Source organism: Podarcis liolepis (assembly GCF_965112155.1).
Source record: "Podarcis liolepis genome assembly, chromosome: 3".
Lineage (NCBI taxonomy): Eukaryota > Metazoa > Chordata > Lepidosauria > Squamata > Lacertidae > Podarcis > Podarcis liolepis.
In genome coordinates this window covers 71,333,104-71,349,070 of record NC_139557.1, presented here as the reverse complement: position 1 = coordinate 71,349,070, position 15,967 = coordinate 71,333,104, and the positions used below count along the sequence as shown (strand labels likewise).

Here is a 15,967-nt window from a genome sequence, read left to right as displayed (position 1 = left end):
GACCAATACTGTGCAACAATTCTCCCCATAAAAATGTTCTGATTCTGGCTATCTAGTTCACTTCACCTACAGACTTTGGGTGCAATCTGGCCCAATTTAAATGTATTTTAAGCCTCACTATGGAGTTAGGCAAATACTTAAATCAGGAATGAAAGACAAAGAAAATTCTCAGAGTCCTTAATTTTGGTCAGTTCTTAATGTAGCCTTTTGTGTGCCTCATCTCATGTGTCCATGTGCATGCAGAAACCCCTCCTTGTCCCCATCTTGTCCATCCATTTCAGGTATCTAATGATGTAGGCTGTTTTCTCATGCCAATTTCTCAGTGCAAAATTCCAGGCATTTGAGACACTCATTCAGGATTCGTGTTTCCTTTGGGAATGAGCCACTGTGGAGACTGTGGTTTCTTTATGATATATGGTTTGGTTTCTTTACACATATATACAACCTGAGCCTATGATGGAGGGGCTCACACAATTAACACTCCAATAAGGTCCTGCTTCTCCTACAGCCACAGCCTTGGATTCAAGCAGAAATCCAACATTGTGCTCTGCCTCTCTGGTTTCCAGCCTGTAACTTTACTTCTGATTCGCATTACATGCACTTTCAACTCTAAACTCTGGCTTTTGTCCTCACTATATGCAAGTTGGGGAACCCCATCTCACACAGAGCCCCCTCTCCTTTGCTTTCTTAGTGACTCATGACACATTCCTTTGTTCTCTTAATGGCCCATCACCCTGCAAAAAGAATGCCCCCAGAACAATAGATATTTAGCCGAGTTTGAAGATAGATAGACAGATGGCCAATCAGACTGTATCATCACAACATAATTTGAATTAGGGTCATTTCTAAGAACTATTTTTTAAAAAAATGTGCACTATATGCTAACTTTACAATACTCATCCATTTAACAGATGCACACACAGGACAAATATATATATATTTATTTTTTTAGCATAATGACCTTTACATTACAGTCTGTTAAAGTCCTCATGGTTTTATTTCCTAGACAAGTTGGTTAATTCTCAGAGCCTTTTACAAACTATAGCTGAAAGAACACTGATTTTCAAATAATACTTTCCATTCGCTTGTCATTAACTGAGCTGCTTAGCACGGTGCTGATGAAAGTTTTCTACGTCCTCGATGGTCTCAGGCAAAGTTCTCCCTTTGGTCTCAGGCAGAAATAGCACTGATCCGGCAGCAATCAAACCAACTGCAGCTGGCAATGAAACACATAAGAGGCAGTTAAGGCCCAACATACTGTAATGCACATTTTAAAAAACCAGCTCACTGTAAATCACGTAGTTCAATATGCAGACCACCCCCTTAAATTTAGCACAACTCACTTCCAAGTAAACATGCTTAGGAAGATTGGGGAAATCAAGAACTCACAAACAGGACAAGGAAGTGCCGAACAAAACGTAATAATAGACAGGATGAGAAAAAAGCAAACTGGAGTGCAATACAGGTAAGAGAGAGAGACTTGTTTGGTGACTCAATATCCTTGGTAGTTGGTATTCAGCCTACTTTAGCTAGAGGTGTGGTCCTCCTTAAAGAATCGGTTTGCAGCTTAGGTGTGCAGTTTCTTTATGGCCTTTAAACTGGATGCTCTGCTAATGTCCACTGGGCCAGAGTTTTCCCACCAACTTAGGCTAATGTGTCAGTTGTGGTCCCTGGTGTTCTGAGACCGCCTTGCTCTAGTCCAGGGGTCAGCAAACTTTTTCAGCAGGGGGCCAGTCCACTGTCCCTCAGACCTTGTGGGGGGCCGGACTATATTTTGAAAAATAAATAAGAACGAATTCCTATTCCCCACAAATAACCTAGAGATGCATTTTAAATAAAAGCACACATTCTACTCATGTAAAAACACCAGGCATGCCCTACAAATAACCCAGAGGTGCATTTTAAATAAAAGGGCACATTCTACTCATTTAAAAACACACTGTCTGTGGGCCAGATTTAGAAGGCGATTGGGCCGGATCCGGTCCCCGGGTCTTAGTTTGCCTACCCATGCTCTAGTCATAAATTCTATTGCAATATCAACTTACAGTACTGCAATGTTTTTAATGTGGGAGCTGTAAAAGCTACTCAGAAATTTCAGCTGGTTCTAAACATGACAGCTAGATTTGTTATTGAAATGTGCCTGTCTGAACATATTTCATCCATGTTAACAGAAGTTTGTTACTAATCAGTCTGTTTCTAGGCACAATTCAATGTGTTCGTTTTGACCTTTACAGGCTAAACAACTTATAACTAGCATATTTCTTTCACAATTTTTAAAGATTTGCTTCAGACATCCTCTCCTTTGCATTGTCTTCAAAGGGTTAGGTGGCTGGGTCTTTGCAGAGGTGGCACCCTATTTGTGGAAAGTCTCCCTAGGAAGATTTTAAAGTAGAAAAGTGGACTAGAGATATTTTGATTTTTCATTAAAAGAACAACATACTCAAGCAACTCAAAATAGAGGATTACTTACTAAAAACTACAAGAGGTAGCTCGGACCAGATTTCTGATAGTCTATAGACAACAAACGGGGAAATTATTCCACCAAAGTCACACATGGATGAACAGACCATCACACCAAGGTTTCTGATACAAAAGAAAAAACACACATTATATTATAAGTTTGTGTGTGTAGGAATTCAGACCTCAAAGCCAACATAAAACTTTATCCTTATCAACTGTGGTTTTCCTTACAGAAGAGAAAGAGATGCCTACATTCCATCCATTTTTTGGAGCAGATAGGAAGGTAAATATTTCCATAGTTACTGCTTGGTTACAAGAAAAATCCAGCTCATCCCCAAACCTTTAATTCTAAGAGGTCTTATTTATTAAGACCACCATGCTGGGGTGTTGGGTGTTCCCAAATTCCCCTTGAAGCAAAAAAATCCAGAGATATGTTCACACATTATGTGAACACTGGTATAAGCTGTCTTTCTACACACATGAAAGTAAAAGAGTATATTTGTGTTGATTTGTATAGCTCAACTATTGTGCAGACTGGTACACAGATTATACACTTGTTGAATGTAACATGTGAAAACCCCTTTCTTTTCAGTGAGAGTGCACAGGAGAGTCTTATTCCTGTAAATCTGTGATAATGTAAATGTGCATTAATCTATATAAAGCAATTTCAGAAGTCACCTTTCATTTGGTCGCCAAAAGACCTACCTGAGAAATGTGGGGTACAATTCCGTATTGACAAAACAAACCATTTCAAATGCCATCGTGACTCCTAATCTGCCAAAGCAAGATGTAATAACCTTTAGCCAGTGCGTATCTGGAAAGGAAAGATTAATATATAGTTTTCTAAAGGCTCATTGAAGAAAGGCAATTAATACTGATGACATAACACATTATCATTTCCCAGAGAACTGGTGGTAAATAAATCTCTGATTTCATAGCAGTGAGAAGTTTCAAGGACAGAGCTAATATACGGTTGTTGAGCTCTTTTGCCCAAAGTTGTTCACAAAGAAGTTGGACGTTTTTAAGCTATTTCTGAGGAAAATCAGCAAACGACACTGCTGACATGGGCTGCCTGGACACTGCTTGTGGCTGCAGTATTCCAGATATGGATGAGAGCACACTAAAGACTTACGTTGTCCTTGAGATACTGGCTTTATATACAAATATTCAAACAGAGTCTAGTGGAAGGAAAGAGACTGTTTCAGTAGACATCAAATACATATCCAGACAACTCACAGCTCCAGCACCTCATTCTATCTGCAAAGTGCTTTTAACTGTTTCTCTGATGCCTCCACTCTCTGATGGCTGTCTTATTCCAAAAGCTGGAGAGCAATTTCCAGCCCTCAAGACATCATTGCAATGTGTGCATGACTGTATCTTATCAACCAGCTCTTTGAGTTCTTGTAGTGCTTTGCTGGTGGTTAAGCCTCTTGGGCTGTGCACTAGCAACAGCTGCACACCATGTGACCTGCACTCCAATATCTGGGGCTTGCGGTTCCACTCTGCCTTAATGGAGGCAGCCCCCACGACAGCGAGAGATCTTAGGCAAAGGAAAAACAAGGGTGGTTGAGGGTAAATCATCCTTGGAAATTCCCCCCAGGGACAAAGAGAACGAGCTTCACTCGCAGTTCATCTGGGTGCCTGGCTCTCACTCTGGCATGGAACGCGGGGAACAGGGAGGCACTGAGTGCAAAATCACTTTGCCTGGCAAAAACCCTCCAACGCTGCCATTAAGAAGCAGAGGTTCTCCTGTTCATTAGAGCTTAATTGGACTAAAGTACAGGCAAGCACTAGAAGAGATGAGATCACAAACTTTGGAACAAACCAACTGCAAGGACTTTAAGGTTTGAATTTGAGATAAGACTTCATTCAGTGCAAAAGATGGTGGGGAGCCTATGGTTTCTTTATTTAAAGTTTTCTTCTCTACATTTATGATTCTGCAACCCGAGAGCCAGTGTGGTGTAGTGGTTAAGAGCGGTAGACTCGTAATCTGGGGAACCGGGTTCGCGTCTCCGCTCCTCCACATGCAGCTGCTGGGTGACCTTGGGCCAGTCACACTTCTTTGAAGTCTCTCAGCCTCACTCACCTCACAGAGTGTTTGTTGTGTGGGAGGAAGGGAAAGGAGAATGTTAGCCGCTTTGAGACTCCTTCGGGTAGTGATAAAGCAGGATATCAAATCCAAACTCTTCTTCTTCTTCTTCTTCCTCTGAATGTTAGTTTAAATTATCTTTGTATAAGTGAGGATGGGAGAAATTGGATTATAAATATGGAATGCACTCCAATATCCTGCTTGGTGTTGCATATGGTCCTGAGTGCAGTTTTTGAACAATAAACTAATTCACAAATAACTGCTGTGCAAAAGTCAAGTGGTGCTCAACATCTTGTGCAAGACTGTGGGGAATGTGCAGTGCAACCCGAAGTTCCACTGCCGTATCCTTTGTAGTACAATATTAGAAGGAATACCTAGTTACTTCTTGAATGACATGGTGCAACAGCTTCTGTTGGCCATATTGATTGAGCGTTTATTACCACCTTACATATGGAATCTTCAGTGATTTCTTGGAAGGGGCAGACATATCCCACAACAGAGGAGAAGCAAACAGGCAGAACTAAATAAGGCTCCCCTCTCTCACCCGGCAGGGAAATGGATGAATGGAGAGGACCAACTTGCCTTCTGGGGTGAAAGCTGCAACAAGGCAAGCCGCTCCTGCCACCAGGTTTGCGGTAGCCCAGGGATAGCGGCGGCCCATGCGCTCTGTGGTGAGGATGAGTATGAGGGCTGCTGGAAATTCAACTAGAGATGAGTAGAAAAAATCCAGGTAAACATTGTCTCCAGAAATCCCCAGGTGTATGATGAGTCCTTGGTACATAATAGCGCTTGTGAACCTAGGAAAAGAAGAACCACCATGTTAAATGTGAAACAATGTGTTCGTCTGAGAGGAGACATGTTCCTTTGAGAAATTTGAGACAGATATCCAGGAACTATCACTCAGTATAGGATATTTTGGTCTCAAACTGTATTGTTAACCTTTGAAGTTGATACACATAGCGAGGCTTTATCTATTAATTTATCTTTCTTCCCTTCTTCCCATTCTCATCCTTCTCCCTTCTTTCTACCGGGGGCAAATATCGGAAAAGCAAACTGGGATTGGACAAATACTGTAAAGATACTTTGCTTTCCGTTAGTCCTCTGGGCTCTTTTGATTAGCTCTAGCTCTAGATTATTATCAACTCTCTTTCTCCCTTGCCTCAGGATCAGTGGGTATACTTTGACAAATCCAAAAGACTGGGCTGAATGGGAGGTGAGATTTGAGACAGGATGAGTGCATGGCATGCTTGGAATGGAATAGATCACTTCTCCTGACATGGGATAGTTCAGTGTGAAGATTGGTAGGCTATAGGAGGAAGCCTCTGGCCTGGGCACCCTTTCCCCTCCCATCCTGCCTATGAATTGGGACACTCAAGTAAAAATGACTACACAAGTAGGCCTCACTAACTACGAGAAAGAGATGGGCAGATTGTGCAAGCAAGGCCTAACTGCATGAATCCAGGTTGTATTCCGAGTTCCCATGTGTGCTGATGAATGACATGTGCACCTCAGGCTTATTGTTATACCCTGTTGCATGTTTAACCTTAAACACAAAGGTCATGAATAAAATGATGCTCAGTAAGAATGTGCGTGAAGGGGGCAGTCATGTATTAAACAAGCAAGGAAATTAATAATGAAGTTAAGGGTCTCTTACCAGTTATACATCAAAATAAAAGTGTATTTTCTCATCTGTGTTGTCCTCACAAGATCCATCAACGAAGGCCCTCGGTTTTCTTTCTGTTCTTTTTCTTCTTTTTCTTCTTCAAGGTTTATACTCTATAAGATAACTGTTGCAATATTAACCAAGGGTAAAGGACCAGGGACATTTTACAGTTTAAACAGGGAGATCCCAGATACAAATTGCTTCCCAGAATGCCCCTGCAATGACCTCTTATTCCCCTTACTAGGTCAGAGTTTGTGTGTTGCTTTGGCCAGGGCATGAGAGGAGCTGGTTCTGCTGGAGTGGTAAACTGTGGCAGTCTATTTCCCTCCCCAATGTTGGAATTCCGCCTCCAATATTACAGGGATAGATTTGACCTAACCAACGGCTCCAGGGATGCCAACCTGAATAAAATATGGTGGGGTAGGTAAGCCCCGCCCCACATAATTGATCACATGATGTGGTGCACACACACCATTTGAATGGCAATGCCCATCAACTGGGGGGGCAGACCTCTCAAATTGTGGGGGGGGGGCAAAGACCCCTTGGCCTAGGAGTTGGCTCCTGTAAATGGCTCATAGGATGCCCTCCCAGGGAGCATACAGTTACAACAGCATACTAAGGAAGCTACTACTTTGTATACATAAAATTCACCTCAAAACCGGCAGGCATGACCTTCCCATTCTTTTTAGCAATATCACCCATGATTTCCATAGCTTTGCCATTCTGTCCTTGAGAGATCAGCCACCTGGGAGATTCCGGCAGGCACCTGCAAACAAAAACAGGATTCCAGAAAAGCAGCCTTATGAGACTGTTGCAGGAAGACTCATGGTAAAATCAAGATGAAATGAAATTCAGCCATGCAAGTCCTCACTGCTCCTCGATGCTCGTCCTTTTTGTGTCAATACGCATTGCCAGGCTCCAACAATGAACCATAATAGAATGCAAAGGAAGCTATTTTGCGGCAGTGCATGATCGGCACCAGGCAACCGCGCACTCATCCATGCAGATATGCCCATGAATGAATGTATGGATAGTATGAACTCATGTGCTTAGCAGGGATGGGGGGGGAGGTATGGCTGAAATGTGGTACCTGCATACCTAAATTCCTCCTAGGATGTTGAAAACTGGTTTTATAGAGATGGCAAGTACTGGCACTGAATCAGAAGACAGAACGTAAGCAAACAGCACCTTACCAGTAGTAGAACAAAAGAAGGAAACACGGCAGAGTAATGGCAAGTTGCAGCCATCTCCAGTGAGGAATCACATAAGCCACAGCATCAAGGATAAGGAGGCCGAAAGCAAATGCTGTTTGGTAAAGAATAGCCACAACCCTCCTGTAGCTTGGACCAACAATTTCTGTGACTGGAAAATAAATGAGTTGATCTCACAAAGACAGTTCTGAACTGAAATCTAGCTTTATTCCTGTAGAAAATACTGAGCTAGATGGACCAGTGGTCTTACATTCCACTTACTACTACTATTACTACTACTACTACTACTAAAATATGTATACTGCCCTTCATCCAAAGATCACAGGCTGGTTCACAACATAAAAATACAAAATGAGAAGACAAAATACATAAAAAACAAACCCCAACAAACAGATTTAAAAGGCCGTAGAATGTATTATTAGCAATGTGCTTTGAAGAACAAACACATACAAACAGGATAATGAACAATAATGCAAGTATATTTTCATTTTTGTGGGTCTTATTATTGATTGTGTTTCATACACAAGGACCCTTATTGCACATTGTGCAAACTCAATATACAGAAGCTCCTTTGTGCCCAGGACAAAGAGAGTGAGTGTGTATGCACACAGATTTAGAACCTGTGGCTCTCTGAATGTTTTTCCCAGCATGACCCCAACCAGCATGACCAATGGAGCTGCAGTCCAACAGCATCTGCTTTGATCCAGTGACTGGGCAGATTATTTCATCCGCAAGAAGTTACATCAATGAGGGTGTCACACTTACTTAGAATGTAGCCTGCTGTCCAGCTGGCCTTGCTGATTAGTCCTTGGATGAAGCGAAATATCACCAGCCATAAGTAGCTTGGTGCCAAGGCCACAAGAACTCCTGCGATGGAATTGACCAGGGTGTTAATTAAGAGACTTGTTTTACGTCCGAACCTGAATTGAGGGTGAGTGACAGAAAAGATACAGAAGGATATTTTTTTTTCAAAAACACATGCAAAAGCATGCTTTCATTAATCAATTAGGAACATTGGAATATAAGATGAGTCAGCTGGATCAAGCCATGAACCATCTAGACCAGCATCCTATTCTCACACTGGGCCCCCTCAGGCAAGACCCAAGCACAATAACACTCTGCACTCTTGTGGTTTCCAGCAAATAGTTTTCAGGAGCGTTACTGCCTCCAGCTATGGAGGAAGAGCACAGTTATCATGGTTAGAAGCGTTAAATAGCCTTCTCCTCCATTTATTTGTCCAGTCCTCCTTTAAAGCCACCTGGGTCAGTGGCTAGTAGTACCTCATGTGGATTTGAGTTCCATAGCTGAACTATGCACTGTGTGAAGATGTACTTTCTTTTATCTGTTCTAAATCTTCCAACATTCAGCTTCACTGGATGTCCAGGAGTTCTAGTATTCTGTCCACTTTCTCCATGGCATGCATAATTTCATAAATGTCTATCATGTCACACAAATGCCGCAACCTTTCCTCATAGGGGACTTGCCCATTTCCTTGATCACTTTGCTCGCCTTTTTCTGAACCATTTCCAGCTCTACAATATCTTTTTTGATGTGAGGTAACACAGTATTCCAAATTTGGTAGCACCGTAGATTTGTATAATAGGATTATGATATCGGCAGGGGATTTCCTCCCCACATTCCTAGCGTGGAATTTGCATTTTTCACAGCTGCCGCGCATCAACCCATCTTCATCTAGCTATCCACTACAACCTTAAGATATTTTTTGCCATGACATGAATCACTTTACACCTGTTTACATCTTACTGCCACCTTACTGCCAGTTCCCTCAGTGTGGAGAGGTCCTTTTGAAGCTCTTTGCAATCTCTGTTGTTGTTTTTGTTGTTGCTGTTGTTTAAAAAACCCAATTCTGAACACTTTAGTATGCTCAACAAACTTGGCAATCTCACTGCTCACCCCTAACTCCAGACCATTTATTTTAGCCCATTTCTGGCTTAGTCATGCTGGCCACATGACCCGGAAGCTGTACGCCAACTCCCTCAGCCAGTAAAGCAAGATGAGCGCCGCAACCCCAGAGTCGTCCGCGACTGGACCTAAGGGTCAGGGGTCCCTTTACCCTTACCCCTCCATTCTAGTGTATGCACACTCCTTACGGCTGTTTAAAATGTATAAAATATTAAAATAAAAAAATTCCTTCCAGTAGCACCTTAAAGACCAACTAAGTTAGTTCTTGGTATGAGCTTTCGTGTGCATGCACACTTCTTCAGATACCGAAAGCTCATACCAAGAACTAACTTAGTTGGTCTTTAAGGTGCTACTGGAAGGAATTTTTTTATTTTGACTATGGCAGACCAACACGGCTACCTATCTGTAACTAAAATATTAAAATATATCATACAAGCAGAACAAAACAAGATTGAGTGGAAACACTTTGTAATTGGGCTGCGTGAAAATGGCCTCTCAAAATCGTCTGTGCTGTGGGAATGCGTCTACCTTGCATACGGAAGATTCCAGGTTCAGGCCCCAGCATCTTCAAGCAGGGCTGGGAGTGTCCCCTGCCTGAAACCCTCAAGAGTCACTGCCAGTCAGTTTGTAGACAATACTGAGCTAGAAGGACCAAAGGTCTGACTTGGAGTAAGGCAGCTTGTTATGTTCTTGCTATTTGTAGGTGGTAAAATGAGGGGAGGGAATTTGCCAAATATTCTTGAGGGGAGGTGATGGTCTTCAACAGTTTTCCTCAGAAAATTCTTTTCTGAGGAATTTAGGCTCACATAATGCTGAATGAGACTCTCCATCTTGGTGGCAGGAGGAAGCAGTGAGCTAAGAGAGGAATACTGGAAGGAGAAGGAGGCGAAGGGCCCGGCCCATTGTTTCATTCAACCATACTAAAATAATATTAAACAATTCCACTGATTCCCCATCTGTCCTATGGCAATTCAGTATACTTAACAGCAATTGGGCAGTGGATGGGAAAAGGAGAGAAGGTATCAATTTTGCTATGTGAAAAAAATCCACTTAAGTAATAGAACAGTACCTGCTATGCTGGGCATTATTAGGAATAGTGATAAATCATCTTGCTTCCTTTTCTTAAAACTGTGCATGCTGAAACCTAATCCATGCCCTGTAGTACCACTGCCTGACTTTTAAATAATAACCTGAAAGTTGTCATATGGAGGTTTGATTTTGCAAAAAGCCTTAATGGGAATATTATTCTGTACCCAAAGGAGTCCGTATGTGTCAGATCTAATAAACTATCAAATCCTGAGAAGCTTACACCAAACAGGAAACTGAGAAACATTCAGTAACACAGTGGCATATAATATTAAATTAACAAACATTTCTTAATTATTATTTAATGACTTTCTGCCATCCATGCATAGTATCAGCAAAACTGACCTGATGTTAGCTACCTGAATTTCACCTAATCATTCTGCACCTACCTGTCTGCTATGTAGCCAACACATATGGATCCAAGAAAATATCCAGCATTTACAGATGACTGAAATGCATCTAACTTCCAGGAGTCTTCGCATACTAAATTAAACTGTGGGGACACAATTAGGAATAAAATTACAAATCAGTTCTAAGTGCTAGAATGTAGGGATGACAAGATGGCAGAGGAAGCTACAATTTCCCCATAGTCCACTGCCATTAAAGACTTTCTTCCATGTTTGCTCCAACCACATGGGTGCCAGTGGAGCAGGACTGCTTTTTCTGAGCTAGACACCTTACCTTTGCATCCTCTCCCTGGTTTCCACTTCTCAGCCACCTTTGTAGTTTTCCTTTACAAGATAGTCAGGATCCTTGTGGGAAGCACAAGCCAGTGTCTCCCCAAAAGAAAAGTGTGTTCTATTTTGGAACTGTATTTAGACACATCCAAGGAACCCAGAGTTGGATTGGATAAGAGTCAAGCAAGGCCTGAACCTTATTGAGTAGTGAGGAAAGCTCAAAACTCAGAATGAATAAAATCTGTCCTATGAGCACCAACAAACCCCCTCCATATAAAGAAGCTGCTTAGATTTTGCCAGCCACTTCCTGGACCCAGTTACCTTGGACCCCCAGGACATAGTGAAAACCTGAAAAATTGCTTCTGTTTGCTGTTCCTTCCTTAGTACCACTACATGCCAGTTGTCTTGCTTCTCTTTACCTTTCTTATTTCACAGGTCTTGCTCACTTTTAGCTTTTGTGGGATCTGAACCTTAGCTTTGTGGAACACCTTTCCAGCAGATGAAATCCTGAGTATGGTCACATGCCTGCTTTCACTTAAAATTATCAGATGTGGATCATCAGAATCCAGGCTTTTAAGAGGCATGTAGTTCTGCCTGGACTAACATGCCTATATTGTGGCTTACTGAAACAGTGGCAATGTTACAGTGGGTCACATGTTGGACCTCTTTCCACATATCTCTGTCAGGAGAAAAGCTGTTATGGGGATATCAGTTTTCTTAATTGATCCAATGTTGAATGCATGGGTCAGTATACCAATGACCTTGTGAATTCTGACCTGGAGGCCTGAGCTGTTACAACATGTTAAAAAGACACACCAGCCATGATAATGCTACAAGAGCATTATTGTCTCTCTTAAACAAATACAGAACAGCAACAGGAAACTCCTGACCACACTCAGGTGTGGTCAAGTCCAGTGCCACCTAGTGAATAAATTATATAATGGCACAGTCCGTACAAGGGGTGACCTTTAAAAAAAACAACTAAGGACGTGATTCATAAGTAGTGAACCTCCAGATAAGAGCTTTCTAGGTATATGTTTCTGATGTTAACAATTCACTGACAGAGGCATTCAGTTTTGGTGACGGAGTTAAGAGATTGGAAACCACAGATTTTCCATTTGTTTCTTTGACATTACATGTGGAAATGTGGCAACTCCGCCTAGTGAGATTTACAGCCCAGCAGAAATGCCTGTTCCTTTCAAGGTCACTGCTCAATATACCTTCATCTTGCCAACAACCTTGCTAGCTTTGAGCAGTTCCACGTTTTTGCACAATGTAGTTAAAACTCATATTGTGTCCTCAAGTTATTTTGCACTACATCTTTCATCTTCCCCGGCTGGCATGGCTGTCCTGGTTGAGAATGGGGTCCAAAACATCTGGAGGGCACCAGGCTGGTGAAGGCCAGCCTCATTTATGCGAACTGTAAACCAAGCTGTATGATTATTTGCCTGAAGCTGACATTTCTAAATTTAAAAAAAACAGAGGATGGCCATCACAAAAAAGTACTGGATTTTTCAGGAAACAAAAGTGAATGCTATTGATTTCAATGTCTACTCGCTTCCAAATGAAGCATCAGAATCTGACACGAGGGCTGGCAGCATTAATGCAACCTAATCTGTTGTAAAATGACTGCTTTTCCTCTATATGGAATGTTGTTGGTATTTCCTGAAGCCCACCTGTACATACCACAGTGATACCCCACCACCACCTCCTCGTCTTCCCAGTTTTGAGCTATTCACCAGAGCATTCTACCCCACCCTGGTGACGTTGAGAAGTTTTGAGCTACAGCTCCTATCATCCCCCACTACTGGCCACGTTGGCTGTGTTTGATGGGAGTGGTAGCCCAAAACATCTGGAGGTCATCAGCTTGGGGATGACTGTACTAAAAAACTAAGAGAGAGCATGGGAAAGGCAACAGCACAACCTTACCTCGCTCACAATGGACCATATTGAAGGATCATAGACCCAGCCATCTTGGCAGGTTGTAAGAGAGAAGTTCTTGTTACTGGAAAAGGCTTCCAACGGTTCTGTGCAGCTCAGCTCAGTTGCATTCCAGTCCACATCGTATCTCATGCATTGGCGGGTGAAAGTCTCTCCATTTGGAACTGTGTAATTCACCTCCTGTTCGGGGCTCCAGCCACATCTGCTGCTTAACTCGGCAGCTCCAGGATTCAGGCAACGGTGCTCAGGTATAAAGCCAAGGAAAACGACTCCCACATAGACCGGGGCAAAGGCAACAGAGACGAAGCAAATGAGAAAAAAGGCTCTTTTCTGGAACAGGTCGAATTCCCCAATGTGCTCTAGAATGTCATCGAAGTTTGGCATTTTGTACAAAGCCTGTCATTCACAACACTGTTCCTAATTGTGCCGAGCAGAAATATGCTTAAACAACAGGACGCCTGACCCCCAAGTCAAAGTATTAGTTTATAAATTATTAAGCCATCTGTGTCAACTTTTATATAAGCCTCATGGGGGGAGGAGGGTAACTAAACTTGAAGGCTAGCATTCTTCAGTGTTAAAAGCAGTGGGAAGCACAACAAAGATGGGTTGCTTTAAAGAAATCCAGCGGTCTCCTTTTCTCTACTTTGCTTCAAGTGAAGTCGCTAGCCATATTTAGTCGCAGACAAGCAAATAAAAGGTGGAAGGTCACCAGTGCAAAAGACAACATTGACTTGTGACAAAGCCTTTTGACAGAGGTAAACAAACCCCTGGCTGATAAATCTGTCCAGCCTTGGACATTGGAGCTGCTTTTACAGAGAGAGATTGTGTGCTTCCTGCAGTCCCTCCGATGCTACCCCACTTCACCCTGTTGTTGACAATACCCTCGCAAAAGCACTGTAGGTGGGTGTAGGAAGTCCTGTGGATGCAGCGCACCTCAGGATACTCCAGTCTACAAGGGGCCCCTGCCATTAGAAGGTGGGCCTCTCACTGTTGGGTTTTACCCCCTCTCCAACATTATCCCCAGATACTGAACTTTACCATTCCTTCCCATGGGAGAAAGCAGCTATTCACTTCTTTGGTGCAAAGTTAAGAGGTGCAATGAAGAGCATCCTGGGCAGGAGACAATGACTAAATATGCCTCTAGTAAGTCCAGGCCACATTCACACCATTCATTAAAGGCACTATGATACCACTGTAGATAATTGTGGGTCACTCTCCACCCCCACCCCGATTCCTGGGAAATGTAGTGTTGTTAGGAGACTCCTACTCCCTTCACAGAGTTAAAATTTTCAGCGTTCTTTAGGAAGAGGGATTGATTTGTCAAACCATTCTGGGAAAAGCCAGTCCCTCCCTCCCTGCCTCCCTCTAGACATACATTAAATTCACGGAGCAGAAATGCACAAACGGCCTTCATGGCAACTAGTATAGCAAGACTAGCTTTAGGAGGATTAGACAAATTCATGGAACCAGATCCTGTCTACTTTGGCCTGCATACCCTCAACTTGTGTTCTCTTTAATTATACGATGCATAGAATCACAGAACTGATATGGACGATCACCACAGAAGACAGGTTTTCCACTTGCAATGCCCATGCTACAGAAGAAGAGTTTGGATTTGATATCCCTCTTTATCACTACCCGAAGGAGTCTCAAAATGGCTAACATTCTCCTTTCCCTTCCTCCCCCACAACAAACACTCTGTGAGGTGAGTGGAGCCGAGATACTTCAGAGAAGTGTGACTGGCCCAAGGTCACCCAGCAGCTGCATGTGGAGGAGCGGAGACGCAAATCCGGTTACCCATATTACGAGTCCACCGCTCTTAACCACTACACACACACTCTCTCAATAGAGCTCTATGAAGACAATTAACATCATCTTCAAGGCCACAGCATTCATGGAAGATCAGTGGCCTCGTCCCAAGAATGTTATATTCCAGGACTTTCTTTTTTTAAATGGGTAACCTAAGAATGTGAAGGTGTTCTATGTAAACTGAAGTCCAGTGAATAACAGGAGTACTGAAGCAGAAAAAGGCTCAGAGCTAGTTAATGTATCGCTCAGTTGGTTTGGCCTGTGTTGCTGGAGACCCATCTACACAGCATGTTATTATCTCGGTGTCATGAAGTCTATTTGGCTTCCTTAAAGTCCGTTTGCTACCTCATCACTTGCTTTCTTTGTTTGATGCTCCTTGTACAGCCACACTCTGCTGGGTTACTTTTCTGCAATAGCACTGGAAGTGCATCAGTTTGCATGTCTTACGTTAAATCTTCAAGGATAATTGTGTACTAATGGGGGGGGGGGGGCGACCATATCAGGATGAGGGCTTCTCACAAGTATCTGGTCTGATCTGGTAGGACAGCTGCTTCCTATGTTTTTAGATTTTGTGTTTGTAGATATTAGTGGTGTTCATAAAACTCAAGTCTCACTTTACATCAGTTTTTGCTTTTAAAAAAACCCAAAACCTGTTTTTGAGGTGCTGCCTGTTTCAAGTTGTAATTTGTGTTGTGAGTTGCACAACACAAAATGAAGCTCCAAGTACCCAAAACCCTCTTTCTGAGAATCTAAAAATTGCTGCATCCCAGCCCCCTTTGGCCTATCTTCCCATCTCAGGTAGATTTTAAGTCTGGAAAAATAGTCCACGGGCTTTCATGGCAGAAGTAAAAGTATTTCACTTTCCTCCATAATGGATATTAGAGTAGTATTTTTGTTTTTTTTTAGTTGACCTAATAAAGTTAAGTGTCATGTTCATATTCCCAAGGGGGAGTGGAAATTTGTGAAAACACAGAGATTGAAGGAAAGTTAACCTGGTCATTCTTGGCCAGGAAAAGGCCACTTGAAACATCTAGGCAGTGAAGCAGTAGTGACAAAAAGAATGGAATATATTCTGGTTGGCTGTTTGTTTGTTCTGTGAGTAAAAGCA

At 42.5% G+C, this 15,967-nt stretch overlaps 1 protein-coding gene across 1 annotated transcript; it reads right to left on the bottom strand.

The window, feature by feature from the left end:
• Positions 1-926: 926 nt before the first annotated feature.
• Positions 927-13,810, bottom strand: LOC310703816 (solute carrier family 22 member 2-like). The gene is made up of 10 exons (XM_083496514.1): positions 13,039-13,810; positions 10,822-10,925; positions 8,189-8,343; positions 7,406-7,574; positions 6,864-6,978; positions 6,204-6,325; positions 5,132-5,346; positions 3,166-3,274; positions 2,471-2,583; positions 927-1,216 (listed from the first exon to the last, which is right to left on the bottom strand). The coding sequence occupies exons 1-10, from the start codon at positions 13,432-13,434 to the stop codon at positions 1,092-1,094; spliced, it is 1,623 nt and encodes a 540-aa protein (XP_083352640.1). The 5' UTR covers positions 13,435-13,810; the 3' UTR covers positions 927-1,091.
• Between the last annotated feature and the right edge of the window lie 2,157 nt (positions 13,811-15,967).

Coding starts and splice junctions, on each gene's coding strand:
- LOC310703816 (XM_083496514.1), bottom strand. CDS start 13,434: ATGCCAAACTTCGATGACATTCTAGAGCACATTGGGGAATTCGACCTG. Junction 6,979..7,405: donor CTTCTTTTGTTCTACTACTG/GTAAGGTGCTGT, acceptor TTTTGTTTGCAG/GTGCCTGCCGGAATCTCCCA. Junction 1,217..2,470: donor GCTACCTCTTGTAGTTTTTA/GTAAGTAATCCT, acceptor TTTCATTGCCAG/CTGCAGTTGGTTTGATTGCT.